Raw genomic sequence first — 17,636 nt, 5'->3', positions numbered from 1 at the left:
TACACCAGTCACTGAAGGTAAGCATGCAGGTACAGCAGGCAGTAAAAATGGCAAATGGTATACTGGTCTTCATTGCGATAGGATATCGAATACAGAAGCAGGGATGTCGTGCTGCAAATTACAGGATCTTAGTGAGGTCACACCTAGAATATTGTGTGCAATATATGTCTTCTTATCTGAGGAAGGATGTTCTTGCCATAGAGGGAGTGCAGCGAAGATTTACCAGACTGATACCTGGAATGGCGGGACTGATGTATGAGGAGAGATTGAGTCGGTGAGGATTGTATCCCCCGGAGTTCAGAAAATTGAGGGGGCTCTCATAGAAACGTATAAAATTCTAACAGAACTAGACCGGGTGGATGCAAGAAGGATGTTCCCGATGGTGGGGTTGTCCAGAATCAGGGGTCACAGTCTGAGGATATGAAGTAGACCATTTAGGACAGAGATGAGGAGAAATTTCTTCACCCAGAATGGTCGGCCTGTGGAATTCGTTACCACAGGAAGTAGTTGAAGCCAAATCGTTGGATATTTTCCAGAAGCAGTTAGATTTAGCACTTGGGTGAAGGAGATCAAATGAAATGGGAGGGAAGCGTGATTAGGCTATTGAGTTGAATGATCAGGCATGATCATAAGTGGCAGACCAGGCTGGAAGGGCCGAATGGCCTCCTCCTGCTCCTGTTTTCTATGTTTCTATGTAGATTTATTTATATAAATTATGTAACTCTACGTGGGGCTGCCTCACAATGGGAAACCCCAATGTCCAGCCGGCGTAACGGAGCACCCCGCCGGCAGGATGAAGCAGAAATGTGGCGCGACGGGGCAGAGAATCCAGCCCATAATTTTGTAAGAGTTGCAAAGCTTCCTAGCCCAGGATATTTCTTCTAACTTTGAAAACTGTGTTTAAAAAGATGTAGCTGTGTTCTGTTATCCATTCATTCATTCATCAAAGAAAATAATATGTTGGATCCAGGGTATTATGGAAGCTTTGGTAGTAATCCTTTTGCTGCGTTAACTAAATGAGAATAAATTGCCTTCCTTCATAAGGAGCCCTTAAATCGTATCTTCGAGAGCTACCAGAACCATTGATGACGTTTGAGTTGTATGATGAATGGATACAGGCTTCAAAGTAAGTATTTAATAATCGTTCCCTTCGATTTCATGCTGTCTCCATTTATAATTTAAAGTTGATCCTATTTACTCTATTCCTGGATTATGCTGAGTTAGATAATAAAGAAAATTATTATCTGACCCTGGTAATTTCATAAAGCAAGCAGTCGTATACAGTGCATATTGCTCTGATGTGTTGTGTCATGTACTAATAATATTCGTATGGAGAGGCAGCGGCGTAGTGGTTTTAATAAGGCTCAGGAAGCCCAAAGTAAGCAAAAAGTAAACAACATTTATTTTACAACAATTGTATACATGAGTACCGGTCGAACCTCACCAGGTACTCTCTCTCCTGGCGGTCGGCTGCACACAGGCCAACCTTTTATACAAGTACAGGTAAGCTACCCACCCTGAGCGTGGGAGCTTGTACTCCGCAAGGAGCATGGGAAAAACGATCCTCCGCACACTGTATATCCCGTGAAGGTTATTACAATGGTCTTGTCACAGGACATGGAATCCAGAGACTCAAGGTAATGTACTGAGGACCTGGGTTCGAATCCCACCATGGCAGGTGGCGAAATTTCAATTAAAAGATCTGGAATTATCATGGACCATTGTCGATTGTCATAAAAACCCATCTGGTTCACTAACATCCCTTAGGGACAGGAAGTCTGGTGTCCTTGGCCTACATGTGGTTCCAGACCCACAAAACTGTGGTTTACTCTAAATGCCCTCAGGAATGGGTAATAAATATTGGCCCAGCCAGCGATGCCCCACATCACATAAACGGATATTTTAAAAGTCAGAGGTTTTTTGCTTCCTCAGAAGCCCAGTTATGTGGAATCAACTTTCGATGCAAAGTCTTAAACCATTCAAAAATAAGCTGAATAAACACCTAGTTGGAAATTTGATCAAAGGCTATATAGAAAGGTTTAGTCTGATCAAATACTTGATCGGACATGAAGGTTTCAGGAGTTAACTCGGTCAGAGGAGGGAAAGCTTTAACTGTGGAGGGCGCTGGGATGTATGAAAACATTGTTCAGGAATTTGCGAGATCAAATCATAAGAGTGAGTCCATGATATCATATTTCTACACAGTCCAGGAAGGCATGGATATGATGAGTTTGACTGACCCTTTCCCATTTCATGCTTTCTTATCCAGGTATACCGTACTCTACACACCATTTCCTTGTAACATTTGTGTTATCACAGAGAGGTAGCTAGCAGAGGTTTAGGCACTTCCTACACAAAGAACAGTTGACAACTTGGTCACTCTGGACTTTGCGCTCATGACTTCTTTAACAGAGGCCCGGGAGTGACTTGCTTACACGTCCTTGCAAATGGCAGGTTCTTGGGGCTGGATTTTGCTTTGGGGGTGGGAAAAGAGGTTGGGACTGTTTTTGGTGCCGAGCCCACCCGCAGGGGAATCAGTCACCCTTTCTGGCTTTCACGGCGAGCTCCCTTAATTGGCCTGGCCAGGTTCATCGTCCAGTTCAGGACATTGGGTGGAGTCACAAAGTTGGAGAACCAAACAGAGGCCTTCCGGTCTGAAAGAAGCCGCAGACAGTAATGAAAGGTAAGAAAGAGGGCTCTTGAAGGTGCTCTCTTTCCAACTGTTTTAAATCCTTAATTTAAAAATGTTTTTGCAGTTAAGTTATGACTATGGTGAGAGTTGGCGGGGTCTGCCCTCTATGGGGTGACGTATGGATGCTCCTGCACCCAGATAGAGAGGGAGGCCCTGTAAGCCTGCCTGGAGTGCTGACTCCTCAGTCTGTCGCTGCGAAGCTGCCTCCAAACACTTAAACTGGTCTCTGCCACCAAATGGGAAAGTGGAATCTTTAAATCGGTCTCCTTTAAAATGCCACAATTCGGCTCTTACTGAGCCTGATTGGCTTGCCCGTCTGATACAGGATGGTAGCTCTGCTGGCACCCAATCCCATCTTCACAAAAATGGCCAGGAGGTGGGATGGAACCAAGGAACCTGCAAGCCAGGCGGTGAGGCTACCTTTAGCTCCCACCAACTTGCAGGTTGAAAATCCAGCCCTTGTTCTGTATCAGGCAGCAACCGGTTACATAGATACATGAGGAATAGCAGAAAATCCACAGACAACATTGGTCCATCCGGCTTAATTTGATGCACTTCCCAATGATTAGTTGAAGCGTGGCAAAAGTAAAATCTTGGGAAGTGGGTAATTACCCAGTCACTCCGAATGATGTCCAGCATGTGGAGACTAAGGGACCTGGAGAAGTTTAATTATAGAAGGAAAACACAGATGAGCAAAATCCTGTAGAGAGAGCTAGGCATAAATATTGTTAGAAACGAGTTCCACAGCAATAAAAATCAGTGTTGAGTTAGTAAGGAAACTATCAGTGAAATTATATAACCATATAATATATTTAGAGGCAAGTGATGAACTATCGAAACAAAATATTATTGTTCTTTTAGAAACGGTCAAATTTCCATTGTTTACAGAAAATTACTTTCTTGTGGCATAGCTTTAAGAAATATTCAAATTTTTGAACTAGAAACCAGAATAGTGAACACAATATTTGTATGGATGCATAAATGCTACTCTCTGTTTGAAATGACCAGCATTCAGGAACAGGACAAACGGCTTCAAGCATTATGGAATGCATGTGAGAAATTACCCAAGGCAAATTATAACAATTTCAGGTAAGTGTTAATACTAGCTTCAATAGCGTAATTGTATGTAATTAACAGTTGCCGCCTACTTATTTTATCATTGGTGAAGTGAAAAGAATAATTCTGTGGATTACTAAAACAGTACGACTGAATGAGTACAGGAAACCTGTTCCAGAGCCTATCAAAAAGCAAGGCTTTATTGGCTGTTTTCAGGAAACTATTGCAGAATATTGTGAGCAGTGCTGAGGAATTCTTGATTTGGACCAGCAGTTAGTTCTGTTTTCACCTTAACACTTCATGTTGCCAAAAACCTATTGCCAAAACTGATCAGACACAAATAATACACGCACACACACAGACTTGCATCTGTTTTTTTCTGAGCAATTTCCGATGGTAGATTCTTCATCACTCATTCGGTGTAGCAAACTTTGTAGGGAACAGTGCAGAAAATGAGCTCCAAAACCTCGCCCCCTTTTTGATGACACTAAATGGGTAAGTAGGGGGTTTAAATGTCCCAAAGCTTCTTTAAAATCTGCTCTGTACAGAAGGTAAGAGGGCAGTGTGGATGAGGCAAGTGAGTAAGGGGGTAGAGTGGATGAGGTATGTGGGTAAGCAGGTAGGATGGGTGAGGTAAGTGACCAATGGTGTAAGGTGGCAGGTGAGTAGAGTGGCAGCTGGGTGTGGTGGGTAGGTATGTGAGGTGAGTAGGGTTATAGGTGGGTGAGATAAGTAGGTGAGTCGGGCAGCAGTTGGGTCAGATCCTGGGAAGCAAGGGAATTTTCCATTGGAAGCTCAAACTTCCTTGCAATTCACACGGAGTCCTTGCTTTGGGATTTCCATGGGGTCACATAGCACATCTTCCAGCGTACGTCCAAAGTCTGTCCATCCAGTGACTAGAAAATCTTGGCCCATTTTTCACTTGCCCTTCTCGCCTCAAATTTAATTAGTTAAATTCTCCTGTGGCACAATATCAAAGAGTAAACATGCAACGAAAGTGAATTCAACTAATTTTTCATTGAACAAAAGCTACTGAAAACCAGGGTAACTGGGTAAAATTTGATTGTCTACTTCCATCACTGCATCATTTTTCCTCGGCTCATCTATAAAAACCTTCACCCCAATCTGTGGCATGTTCAAACTTGACATTTGTGGCCAGTGTCATTCTCCATCCTCCAGAAGCTTTAATTCATTAAAATTCAGTTGCCTATAGGCTTTCCTTATGTTTAAATTCCTTCATGACCTCAGCCCTCTCTGTCTTGGAAACTTCCGCGAGCCTTGCCAAGCTGTCCAACACCCATCACTGCCTCCTTCTGCTCCACAAACTCTCCTAACCTCCAACGTTTGGGTTTTGTGAGACCCTTCCATTCTTTACTCAACCATTAGCAGTCTTTGTTTTTAGCCAACTGCAGTCCATGGTCTAAAATTCCTTAAGTTGACTTTCCAATTCTCCACCTTGCCATTCTCCTTTACAACTCAACTTAAAAGCTAGGTTTTTAGTCAGTCTTCCTAATATCCACTTAAATCTCTCCTAATATCCCTCCTAATGTCCTCCCTAATATCCTCCTAATGTCCACTTCTTTGTCTCGAGCCAGCATTCATTTATTTCTGATTGGTTTCTCTGAAGCAGCTTGTGGATTTCTATGTTAAAGATGGTTGAATAGTTGCAAGTTATTGAAACGACATTCAGGATTTTACTTATTTAAGAAAATGCAGTGATTAACACAATGCAATGTATCGTCAATCTGCAGATACTTGATAAAATTTCTAGCCAAACTAACGGAATATCAAGACGCCAACAAAATGACACCTGGTAACATGGCAATTGTTCTGGGCCCCAATCTACTTTGGACAGCCAATGAAGGGTAAGAATTTTTCACCTTATGATATTTAGTATAATATAAATATATTAGCCTAATTTTAAGGAATATGTGAATTTTGATCCATCAGTTGTGGAGATTAGAATGTCTTCTAATTTAGAACCAGTTTGTGGTTCCAAAAATCAGGGCACCTACTCTGATTACCTAAAAACAAAGTCAGTTAAATTGCAGATTGACTGAACCAGCAACCCACTCTTGACTTTCATATGTGTCACTGTATGACATCAATTGGTACATTTACCTACTGAGAATATAGAGGTTAATTCTTTGGAAAGTGCAAGCATTTTCTGGATAATTTGTTTGCTAAAATGCAGTTAACTAGGTCAGTTCCTTTCTGTCTCTAGGTCTATGACTGAAATGATGACAACAGTCTCAATACAGATTGTGGGTATCATCGAACCCATAATACAACATGCCGATTGGTTCTTCGCAGGAGGTAATTGCTGAATTGGACTGTGATTAGGAAGCTCTCTGCTGTGTTCCCTCTAATTTCCTTTTGCTGTGCGTGGCCTTTTATTACACTGCATGGTCCCTTTAAGACTGTGACGTGATCGCACATATGCACATCGTCAGGGGACCCCATATTGAGCGCAGCCTGTTTGTTCACTGCACGGTAAATCATGGCTTGCTGCATGGTCATGCACCCATGTAGCTTAGAGAAAATGTTGTCAGTCAGGATACTATTATCAGTAGTACCAGCAGGAGGTCAGATCCATTTTCTGAACCGGCTGGTGGGGTGTGGGTAGGAAATGAGTACCATGAGGCCACCCGAAGCTGTAGATAACCATAATACAGGCCAGACTCTCAATCCAGTTAGAAGTAGGTTCAGTGAAGCTGGGATGGTTGTAGCGGGGAGTTTAGGGGGGAAGGGTAAGTTCCATTCTTTGCAGCAGGAGAGGACCAAGTATATCAACACTAGGATTGGCCTGGAGTCTTCATCAATTAAAGATCAATCTCCAGGAGACTGCTAAAGAAAAATCATCGGGAAATTTAAATGATGGGTTCTGCTTAATTAGTTTTCTTTGAACATTTCTCTTTACCACATGTCAGTATATTGAAAATGTGAAAAGGAAGGCTGTTTAGCAGATAGTCGAGCAAATTGGGTCATGGGTCTTTTTGCTTTCCAACTGGCAGAGGAAGGCAATATGTCACCAGGGTGGATGTTTTGGGCAATAATGGTTGAGGTGTGAGGGAAAGTCATGGGATGAAATCTCCAGGAATACATTTGATCACAGTTGGCAACCCCAAGTACAGAGTAACATACCCAGCCCTCCTGGCTCCTCAAAAATCAATTAGAACATGTTTTCTGGACTCCTCCACGGATTATTCACAGATCGTGCCCATCCACTTATATGCTAAAATAGGATTAGTAGGCAGCTTGAAATGAGCTCCCTCCACACACACCCCCACACACCCTTACATCCAAGCTGCAAAGTTCAATTCCAACTATTGATGGTTGAAATTCTACCCTCCCTCTGCTGGCTACAGTAATTCACGTGAAATAAAATGAATCAGACACTTTATCAGCCCAAGTGTTTCCAGATTCAAGAGAGCCCATTGCTGAGCAATTATTTAACAGAGGATGACAGTAAGCAATGATTTTCTATTTTCCCAGTGGATGGGGGCATGTGTTGGTTTCACGTGACACCTTGATGTTACTTCTAGATATATTAACAGTGTCAGAAATTGAAATGGAAGGCAGAAGGTTAGTGAATCAGTCTGAAGGCAGAGAAAACAAGGGTTATGTGGTGAATGTACATCATGTAATTCACACTGTATAGCATTGTGTCCTTGTGGGCTCTGTCTGTGAGCCGTTGCGCGGCTCTGCCCACAGGGGGAGATGAGGAGCTTGTACAGGGCTCCACCCTCGGCTCCGCCCATGGCCCCTCCCACTACTGGAAGCATAAGGTGCTGCAGCCTTGTGAGTCTGCCCTCAGTTCTTCTGGTCGCAGGCAGGCTCAGTTCTAAGTCTATTAAAGCCACAGTTTGCTTCCTCTCGTGTCTCGAGTGAATTGATGGTCACATCAGGTTAGAAAATAAAAGAAAGAAGTTGGCAGTGCTCAAAGGAATACATTTCAAAGCAAGGAGTGTACAGAAGATGAAGCAGGTGGGCTGAGGCATAGATAGAAACATGGCAGTATGGCACCGTAGCTGTTTCAGAAACATGGCTGAGAGAGGGACAGGAATGGCAGCTCCGCATTCTTGGCTGCCAGGTTTCCAGACAAGACAGAGAAGGGGATCTAAAAAGGAAGGGAAAGAATGAAAATTTTGGTCGAAGAAACAATTACAATGGTGAAGAGGAATGGTATATTAGAAGCGTCATCAATTGAGGCCACATGGATTGAGCTAAATGAAAATGAAAATCGCTTATTGTCACGGGTAGGCTTCAATGAAGTTACTGTGAAAAGCCCCTAGTCGCCACATTCCGGCGCCTGTCCGGGGTGGCTGGTACGGGAATCGAACCGTGCTGCTGGCCTGCTTGGTCTGCTTTAAAAGCCAGCAATTTAGCCCAGTGAGCTGAGTCAGTGGGATGACTGAGTGTACAATAGACCCCACAAACAGTCAGAGGGAGATGGTGGAGCAAATATGGAGGCATACCACTGATAAGTGCAAAAACAATAGAGCAGCAATAGGAAAGGATTTTAATCATTCAATATTAACTGGGATAGTTTCCATGATTAAGAAGGCGTATGGAATCCTTTATTAATCAAGGCATATAATATAAGAATGGGGAGGTTATGCTAGAACCATATAAATCATTAGTTAGGCTACAGCTTGAGTATTGTGTGAAGTTCTGGTCACCTCATTAATGAAAGGATGTAATTGCATTAGTGAGGGTACAGAGGAGATTTACGAGAATGCTGCCAGGACTGGTAAATTGCCAGGACTATGAGGAAAGATTGGGCTGGTTCTCCTTGGAGCAGAAGAGGCTGAGGGGAGATTTTAATTGAGGTGTACAAGGTTGTGAGGGGCCTGGATAGAGTGGACGGTAAGGGTCTATTTCCCTTAGCAGAGAGATCAGTGAGATTCAAAGGGTCATGCCTGAAAGGGTAATAGAGACATCAACCCTCAACTCATTGGAAAGGTATCTGGATATGCACTGGAAGTGCCATAACGTCCAAGGCTATGAATCAAGTGCTGGAAAATAGGATTAAACTCGGGGGGGGGGGGGCTCATTTTTCCACTGGCACAAACATGATGGGCAGAGTGGCCTCTTTCTGTACCATAAACTTTTCTACATTTTCCAATATTTGTAAATATGTGACAGGGAGGAATGTGAGGAGAGAGTGAAGGGGTGCCAATATGTGAAATGCTCCTTAAGAGAGCTAGCACCGACACGATGGGCCAAACGGCCATCTTCTGTGCTGTAACAACTTTGTGATTCAATGATTTTATGATTCTATTCAATGCATACATAAAATAAATAAATAAATTATCTTTATTGTCACAAATAGGCTCACATAAACACTGCAATGAAGTTACTGTGAAAAGCCCCTAGTCGCCACATTCCGGCGCCTGTTTGGATACACAGAGGGAGAATTCAGAATTCTCAACTGGTACGGGAATTGAACCCGCGCTGCTGGCCTTGTTCTGCATCACAAACCAGCTGTCTAGCCCACTGAGCTAAATCAGCCCCCTGTGATAAATAGTGCTGTGAGATTGTTTACGCCAACCTCAGAGGGCAGACGGGGCCTCAGTTTAAGGTTTCATTTGAAAGATGGCACCTCCAACACTACAGCACTCCCTCAGCATTACCAGCCCAGATTTTGTAATCAAGGGTGGGATTCTCCCCTACTCGGTGGGGCAGAGGGTGCCAGCGGGACGGAGTGGCATGAACCACTCCGGCGTCGGGCCACCCCAAAAGTGCGGAATCCTCCGCACCTTCAGGGCTAGGCCCGCCTCGGAGTGGTTGGCGTCCCGCCAGCCGACAGGAAAGGGACTTGGCGCCACGGCTCTGCCGGCCGGCGCGAGTTTGCGCGGGCGCGCCAGCACATGCTGGCGTCATCCCGGTGCATGCGCAGAGGGAATCGCTTCCGCACCGGGAATGGCGGAGGACCACGGCCTCCAGTGCGGAACAATAGAGTGCCCCCACGGCACAGGCCCGCCTGCGGATCGGTGGGCCAGGCCACCGTGGGAGCACCTCCCGGGACACCCCCCGCGACCCCCCAAGAACCACGGTGCCTGCCCGCGCCGCCAGGTCCCGCCGGTAAGAGACCTACTCTAAGTTACGCCGGCGGGTCCGGCAAGAACGGGCGGGACTTCGGCCCTCTGCTGGCCGGAGAATTGAGTCGCGCTGGACCCCGCCATTCTCCGAGGCGGGCGCGCGACTCACGCTGGGGCAAATTTTGGGGGGCGGGAGAATTAGGAGGACGGCGAGGGCGGGATTCACGCCGAACCCTGACAATTCTCCCCCCTGGAGGGGGGTTGGAGAATCCCCCCCCAATCTCTGGAGTGCAGAATGCAAACATTCCATCCTCAATCAGACAATTCCTCCCCGGAGTTTCAAAATGCAGCAAAAGAACATATCTAAATATATACATCAGGTTTTGATTGTTGAATAGACAGCAAAGTTTAACCGTGTGTTTTAATGTTAGTGACTGGCTTAGAAATGCATGCTGCATGCAGGGAACAACACAATAGCAGCGAGATCAGCGTCTGCAAAGTGTGCTACCTCATTCCTTACTCAAATCACCTCTTTCTGGTGTCTGCTGTGGGGCAGGAGAGCACCTTTCTGTTACTTCCCATTGCTCTTGAGCTTATGAAGCTTTTTATTCGGCTCAGCAACAACTCTGGTAAGTTAAGTTGACCTTGTTTCAGAGTTACCTGCTTACATAAGTTTAATAGCTTCACCCGGGCATTCAGTTCAGTTTGGAATCTTTCCTCCGGGTCACTGACTGCTCCTTGAAGTCAATTCACTCATTAGATGGTCAATCTAATTTCTCTTATCTGCTTTCAAAGTCTGGTTTTGCTGTTCCATGTTGTATATCTCAACCTTCATCTTGTTCAGATTGGACCAAAGTTCAAAAAATAATCAGTTAATTCTGCTTCCAAGCAACTGTTACAATACATCAGCAATTCTTCCTCCTGTTCCAGGCATTTGGCACAATGCTTATGAGAGACGTCTGATGCTTTACCTGATGGGTGCTTGTAGTGTGAAGGACCTTCAACTGGTTTTTGTTTTCTTTGTAAAGCTCAATTGCTTCATCTTGATAGTTCTTGTAATTCAGCTGAATCTCCCCGACTTTGCTTTGCTGTTCTTCCATTCTGTTTTCAAAACAGTTTTCAATTCCTCATGCTACTGAAGAATTATAGATTCCTTTTGCATTTGATCTTAAAGAAAATCAGCTATTCTTTCAGTTCTTTCAATTCATGGAGTTCTTTGGTGCATTGCTTTGTCACTACTGATAGTTCTAATGCAACTTTTGCTGAAGTTGTATTCAACTACATTTTTAACACCTAGTGCGTATTCCATGGCTACGTAGTCTTTCAGGGCAGTGATTTATTTGAGTACCTTTTCTGTCTACTGTTATGCCTGGCTGTAAATCTGGTTGGGTTTTCCCAACTCCCACTTCGATTTTTCAACAATGAAATTCAAAGTTGTTATTTCCTCTTGATATCTTTGTGACACCTCAAAACTTTGTTTGTTTAGAGTGCAAACAGTTTGGTTCATTGAAGACTTTAATTTATAATGCATTTTCAAAGGTATATACTCAGCTTGAATTTTATGTTTCAAATCTTCCAATCTAGCTTTGATGCTAAACATTTTCCAACCTTATTTCATTTTCCTTTTGCAGGGTTTATGTATTTTGGACTTTATCAGATAGCTTTCCTTCATTCACAGTTACTAGCTCTGCTTTACCACCTGCGGTTGCAGTTTGGGTAATGTGACAGGATGTTGGCATTTCTGGAAAGTTCTCTTTGACACCCTCATGTGGTTTACTTGGATAGTGTCTTTTTCACTTTCATAGTTTTACTGGGGGTTTTCTATCCCTCTTTTTAAGCTCTGTGTATTCCACAACTTGAAGATTAAAATATTTGTTGATGGCTTTTAAAACGTTATCAAAGCTGTTTGAGGATTCATCAATACCTTGTATTATGATTATGTTTCCGCAAATACACGAAACAAGTACAAAAACAAATAAACCTCTACTTTTCCTGATTTCCGATTTAATCCCAATGTGCTCCTACAGTTTTGTTTTAATTTAGAGTACCCAATTATAATTTTTTAATTAAGGGACAATTTAGCACGGCCAATTCACCTACCCTGCACATCTTTGGGTTGTGGGGGTGAAACCCACACAGACACAGGGAGAATGTGAAAGCTCCACACGGACAGTGACCTGGATCAAACCTGGGTCCTTGGCACAGTGAGGCAGCAGTGCTAACCACCCGTGCTCCTGTAATCTAAAAGAATTCTTCACCATGACGCACAATTTGGGTCTTGTTTGGTCCTTGGATAAGGCCAGTTGTTCTGGATGAGTGGAATTCTGGCCCATGGTTACATTTCTAAAACTTTAGCCTCTGCTTTAAGGGCTTTCTGAATTTCAAGGTGGTGTCACCATTCCCCTGAAGACAAAAACATTTCTAGCTAGCTTTGGCTGGCTCCACTACAGTAGTGATCACGTTCAGCTTGAAAACATTTTAAACAATGGCTGCTTGGATCAACTGTTTGCAGACTTATCTGCTTCTGTGCTATGCTTTAGGGTCATTTTCCTGGCCTTTGCTGGTATAGGAAGCTGATTATTTAGTTACAATTCTTTTGAATTAATTAATTTATGTTGTTTCTTCTGAGAATGAACTCAGACACCAAGTATTCGGGCACCCACTTGTCAATCTGGTTTAACCCACAGTTTTTAAACTAAATGTCTGTCCACTGAAGTATTGAGATGTTTCTCAGGACTGTCTTTATCCTGGAATTTAAACGTTCCAGCACACCCCGTTAGGTCACTGACCCTACACTCTGTGTTTGAAACTGGACTGCAAAAGAATATTCAATGGAGTCCTCTGCTGCAGTGAGGAATTTTAAATCTCTGCCTTCAGCTTCCAAGGCTTTCTTTGATTATTTTTCCTGTGGATTTTTCCTTTCTGCCTCTGGCACTGGAGCTTATTTTCAGGTCAGGCTGCATAGTTGAGTTTTCCTCAGACTTAGTTTTTTGTGAGGTCTTGATTTTTCCACATTCTGTCATCCTGTTGCATGCTGTTGGATACAATTTGGTAGGTCTGAAGAAGATTTAATGGTCAGACATATGTTAACTCTTAAGCCAATATTAACACTTAGAACCATTTACAACCATCCAATAAAGGGTATGAGCCAGGAACTATCTCCATACTTGCTGGTACACACAGTACTCAGTACTCGACTGACCCTGGGCGTGGGTCATGTGCTTTCTTACATCAGTGTGTGGGCAGTACTGTACTCAGTCCAACATTAACCCTATATGTGCCAGACCCTTGACTTACCGGTCGGTAATCCAGAGTACATCAGATCAAATCCTCCTATGGCAGCTTAAGAATTAAAATTCATTGCAAAAAAAGATCTGAAAAGGAAAAAGCTAATAGTCATCATGAAGTCGTCAGGTTGTTATAAAGCCTGCTTGGTCCTTACCCACTGTTGTATGTTCAGTAGACCTCATGAATAGGTTCTGAGTCTTGAATGATTGGACATAAGCATTTATTGATCACACATAATGATGTACATATATACAAGGTGTAGCTCAAGCTCACCCCATGCTTGCTTCTACACAGGTCTTTGGCCAGTGCACAAGTGACCTTAGCCTCAGGTCATGTGTCTGTAGACAATATTGTTTTCCAGTCTAACACCAAAATTATTAAATCAGATACCCTTATACTACACCCTACCCAGTCTGACCTATGCATGAACTGTGGTTCCTTCTTGGTCCAACGAAACTGTAGAAGGCGGAAAGCAGCAACAAATAAAATGCTATCCTTGCTAGAAATGCACACATCGCGAGAATTGCACAAGATTGAATGTTTTAAAGAAGTGGTGACATAAAGTAAAGAGTAGCAATCAGGTGGTACCAAACTTGGACTTTAAAATCCTAAAAATGTTAAGAAGACAGACTAAGAGATATTGAGCTCCATGGATTTGGGATGGGTCTTGACTTCTGCAGAATCAGATGTAGGGGAGAGGAACTGTGTGGAGGCGAATCACATTTGCAGCGGGGACATATTAGCCCCTTTGTAGGAACAAGAGAGGAAAGCTTGCGGAGAAAATGGAGATGTTGATAAAATAGCGAGACAACAAAAATTGGAGCGAACGGGTAGGAAGAGATTTGTAGATATTGGACTTTTGCAGTAATATACTGTGAGCTGTATCTCTTTTGAAAACAGATATTGAATTTAATGTGACTGGAAGTTATGGCAGCCCAGTGCACATCAACCACAATGCAAATTACAACTCAATGCCATCTCCGGATATCGATCACTCTGACCGTAAGCAGCATGACCAGAGCAGGCGACCACTCAGCGTTGCTACTGACAACATGATGCTGGAGTTCTATAAAAAGGATGGGTAGGTACTGGCATTGTCCTGTTTAATAAGAACTTTTTGAAAAGGAATTTTGCTTCACATAAAATAAAATGTTAATGATGATTAAGAGAACTGGAGTGAAACGATATACATGCAAACGATATGCAAGTACACTTTATAAATAATAATCTGAATTGAGATTAATACAATTCTATTCCAGTTTTAGCCGTGTTTAATTTTCATTTATTGGAAAATAATTACAATTTGTAGGGATAAAATGATCTTTTATCTAGGTCTCAGCATAATAGTCAGCAGAAATGTTTTTATATCCTAATATTAATGTAGCATTATCATGTCAGCCTATGCTAAAAGTATCAGTATCCCAAAGTTCCAACATTGATAGAGGGTCAACAGTGCAAGTTTCATTGTGTCAGGTATCTGCAATACTATGAGTGTCTGTATTTCATATCAGTTAAAATGTGTGTGTGTGTGTTCAGTAGTGCATTTTGTGGGCAAATGAATGAGAGGTATTTGAAATGCATGTGATATCAGTACTAGGCTTACTGGAAGCCTGGTAGTTGGACACGAAAAAATAACTTTTACCCCTCCCGTGAGCAGGAAGCATGATAGCCCATGTTTTGTTGCTCACAGGTTATCAGAGCATTTAACAGACGAAGGCCCAACCTCACAATGGAGATACACTGGCGTCATCCATTGGTCAGTTATTTGGAATTGTACCCACCTAGCCAACCCCATCTACTGTATAACCATTAATGAATAAAGACCTGTACTCAGGGTTATTTTGCATTTTATGAACCCTTCATTGTGCTTCTTTGGTCCACGATTTTCTATGGTGCTGCACCTACAGAGCAAAGCATCTATAAGGATGTAACCCTCCATCAGAACGTCACCCAGGTTTTGGTACATTTAAAAGGCAGTTTACTGATGCAGTGGAAAAAATGTATTTATGAGATAAATGTCTGGTACGGGGTGGGGGGCGGTGAGTGAACCTTGCAGTGAATGGAACTGAACAAGTTCATGATAAATTAGTTCATGGGTCTACAAAAGGAGGGACCACCCAGTTTGTAAATGTAAAATTTTCCATTTTACGCTGCATCTGTCCAGTTTTGTTCACATGGGGTCAGCTCAGAAATGATACGAAAGTTAAATATTGGCACATTGAACTGTTCTGTCAGCAGCAGACATATGTAGCAATATGGTTGCCTGTGGTCTAGGTTAAAAGTGGTTCTCCAGTTGGCTGTGCGGGTCACTCAGCTAGACAAGCCAGCAAGTTGGCCAGGTGCAATTCTTGATCTATGCTGGGCTAGCTGGGACAACAGCAGGAGTGCTGCGACAGATCCCAGTGCTCCTTGCGAGATAGAGAAATCAGCCAAGGTTCCTACCCCTGCACAGGCCCCTGCTGGAAATGGGTGCGCGTGTGGCCAGTTACTGTTGCCTTAATTGGACTTGGTTATGATGTGAACCCCTTTTGAATAGCCTACCAAGGCTCACATATGAGTAAAGACCACTTGGGCAAAGTGCTAGAGGATGTGTGGTCCCTCTGCAACCACTTCCTACAAGAGCAGGATTATCCGCTGAGTAGGGAAATGAAGAGGCAAATTGATGTAAGAGAATGGTGTGCTCCTGGTTTATTGTCATTTTATGTCAACTTATTACGCGTTAAGTGTTTACTGGATACGTTTTCAGCATTTTATTACTTTTGCTCCATACATACAGTAAGGCTGCTGTGTGCTAATGTGGATATTTTTGTGTGGCTTCCAATTGTTTTGTGATGTGAATTGTCCAGGCATTTCATACTAGCTTTACCTTAATGTGCAGTATCCTTTTTTCACCTTTTGCCCATTTAGGAATGTGGTTGTGTTGCTTCCTCATTCTTGCTGTCCCTTTTTTTGTTTCCATTCCTGTTAACTGAATACTTTTAGCTGTAAATTCATGTCAGTTGAGTACTCTATGCCCAGACTCCACATTTTACCATGTTCACAGCCAAAAATACATGAGATCACGTTCTGCATCTTGTCCAACATGGCTACTGCGGTAAGCAATTTTTTGACTTTCCACCAAAATACAGCCGTTAAAATAATCAGCGTAAGATAAGCTTTTAGTAATTTGTAAATCTTTTCATTCCAGTTAATTGTTTGTCAGTCTGTGTTTAATTTACAATCCACACTCTACCTTGTAACATTTTAACCTAATGCTGAATTTCTCTTATATATTTGACTATCTCCATGGGGTTGGTGGGGGGGGGGGGGGGGGGGGGGGGGGGGGGGGGGGGGGTTGCGGTATGGTGAAGTTTATTAAATGTATCTAAAGAAAAGTTACTTTCTTTACTAAATGTGTCTTTAGCACATTTGCTCCAATTAACTATTTAATTTTATTTTTAGTACTTCAGATGTTTTTGAATTTGCCAGTGTTGTTCTTTTCCTATTTTCTAATGTTTATGTGGAAACAGTGAGGGTAATAAAATATTTAACTGACAATGTTTTGTGCTGAATAATTATAACTTAAAGTCACCACGTCGGTTCCTTCAAGCCCCACTCCAGGACTTTTGTACATAGTCTAGGCTGACAGTTCAGTGCAGTTCTGAGGAGCCTTGTAATGCTGCTGATCTGGAGCCCGGCCTCATGACACTGTTAGAACAACAGGAAATGTTCTGAGTATCCTGGCCAACATTCCTTCCTTCAACTGCCATCAGAAGTAGATTTGCTGCTGTTTATGGAATCTTGCTACACACGTAATTCTCTACATCGTCACAATGACAGCACTTCTAAAGTAATTCAGCAAGGTATCTGGAGCACTTGATAAATGTGGCACATAAATGCAACTCCTTTCTCTGTTGGCCGTGTCCCCTTTTAAAGTTGCTTTCCAGATCCCTACCACGCCACTTTTCAACAAGAATGTGGAGAAGCCAGCCCACCTCCAGATTTGTGCCACCCTGTTCTTTGCCCAGGCTGTATCATGCCCATGGCATTCCCTGCCAGTGAAACAGACTGTCCCAGCATTACATCACCTCGTTGGCTGTGGTTGCTGCACAGCATGCCACTGTACATTTTTCCTGATTAATTTCCCAGTCATCAGGAACCAGAAATGGAGGTTTACAGTACAGCAAGTTGACTGACAAAATATGTGCCCTCTGACCCGCCCCACGTCCATGTGAACTTCTGTTAAAAGTTCCTGCTAAATCAATACTTTCTTTGTCAAACTCACTTGTTTTACTTAACAGGAATCTGCTACCTTTGCAATAACTGCTCTTTGATTCATTCAATCCTTTATGTTATGTTCTAAATAGTATTGTTCTGTTTCTGCTATCGCAGCCTTAGGAAAATCCAAAGGTACTGTATTCAATACATCTGCGTGACTGGCTGCTGTTGATAATAAGATGAAAGAGGGACAGTCACTGAGATAGGAAGGATAGCACAATTTATAAACAGCAAACATAGAAACACATAGAAATTGCCATAATTCACGTCTGAAAATGTGTACCTTTCTGATAAGCCGG

General features: G+C 42.9%; 1 protein-coding gene across 17 annotated transcripts in view; it reads left to right on the top strand.

Annotated features, from left to right (window-relative positions):
* Positions 1-17,636, top strand: part of arhgap44a (Rho GTPase activating protein 44a) — a 378,392-nt gene that overhangs the window by 323,068 nt on the left and 37,688 nt on the right. For 7 of the 17 annotated variants that reach the window (XM_038778043.1, XM_038778047.1, XM_038778050.1 and 4 more), the window contains 7 exons: positions 1,045-1,126; positions 3,701-3,781; positions 5,500-5,613; positions 5,973-6,064; positions 13,981-14,161; positions 16,124-16,174; positions 17,452-17,469. In XM_038778043.1, the coding sequence (XP_038633971.1) occupies positions 1,045-1,126; positions 3,701-3,781; positions 5,500-5,613; positions 5,973-6,064; positions 13,981-14,161; positions 16,124-16,174; positions 17,452-17,469 (619 nt within the window). The remainder of the gene's footprint in view (positions 1-1,044; positions 1,127-3,700; positions 3,782-5,499; positions 5,614-5,972; positions 6,065-13,980; positions 14,162-16,123; positions 16,175-17,451; positions 17,470-17,636) is intronic. The other 10 variants (XM_038778048.1, XM_038778051.1, XM_038778039.1 and 7 more) reach the window with 2 other exon arrangements.

This window comes from Scyliorhinus canicula, chromosome 18, assembly GCF_902713615.1.
Source record: "Scyliorhinus canicula chromosome 18, sScyCan1.1, whole genome shotgun sequence".
Taxonomy (NCBI): Eukaryota; Metazoa; Chordata; class Chondrichthyes; order Carcharhiniformes; family Scyliorhinidae; genus Scyliorhinus; species Scyliorhinus canicula.
This window is presented reverse-complemented; position numbering and strand designations above follow the sequence as displayed.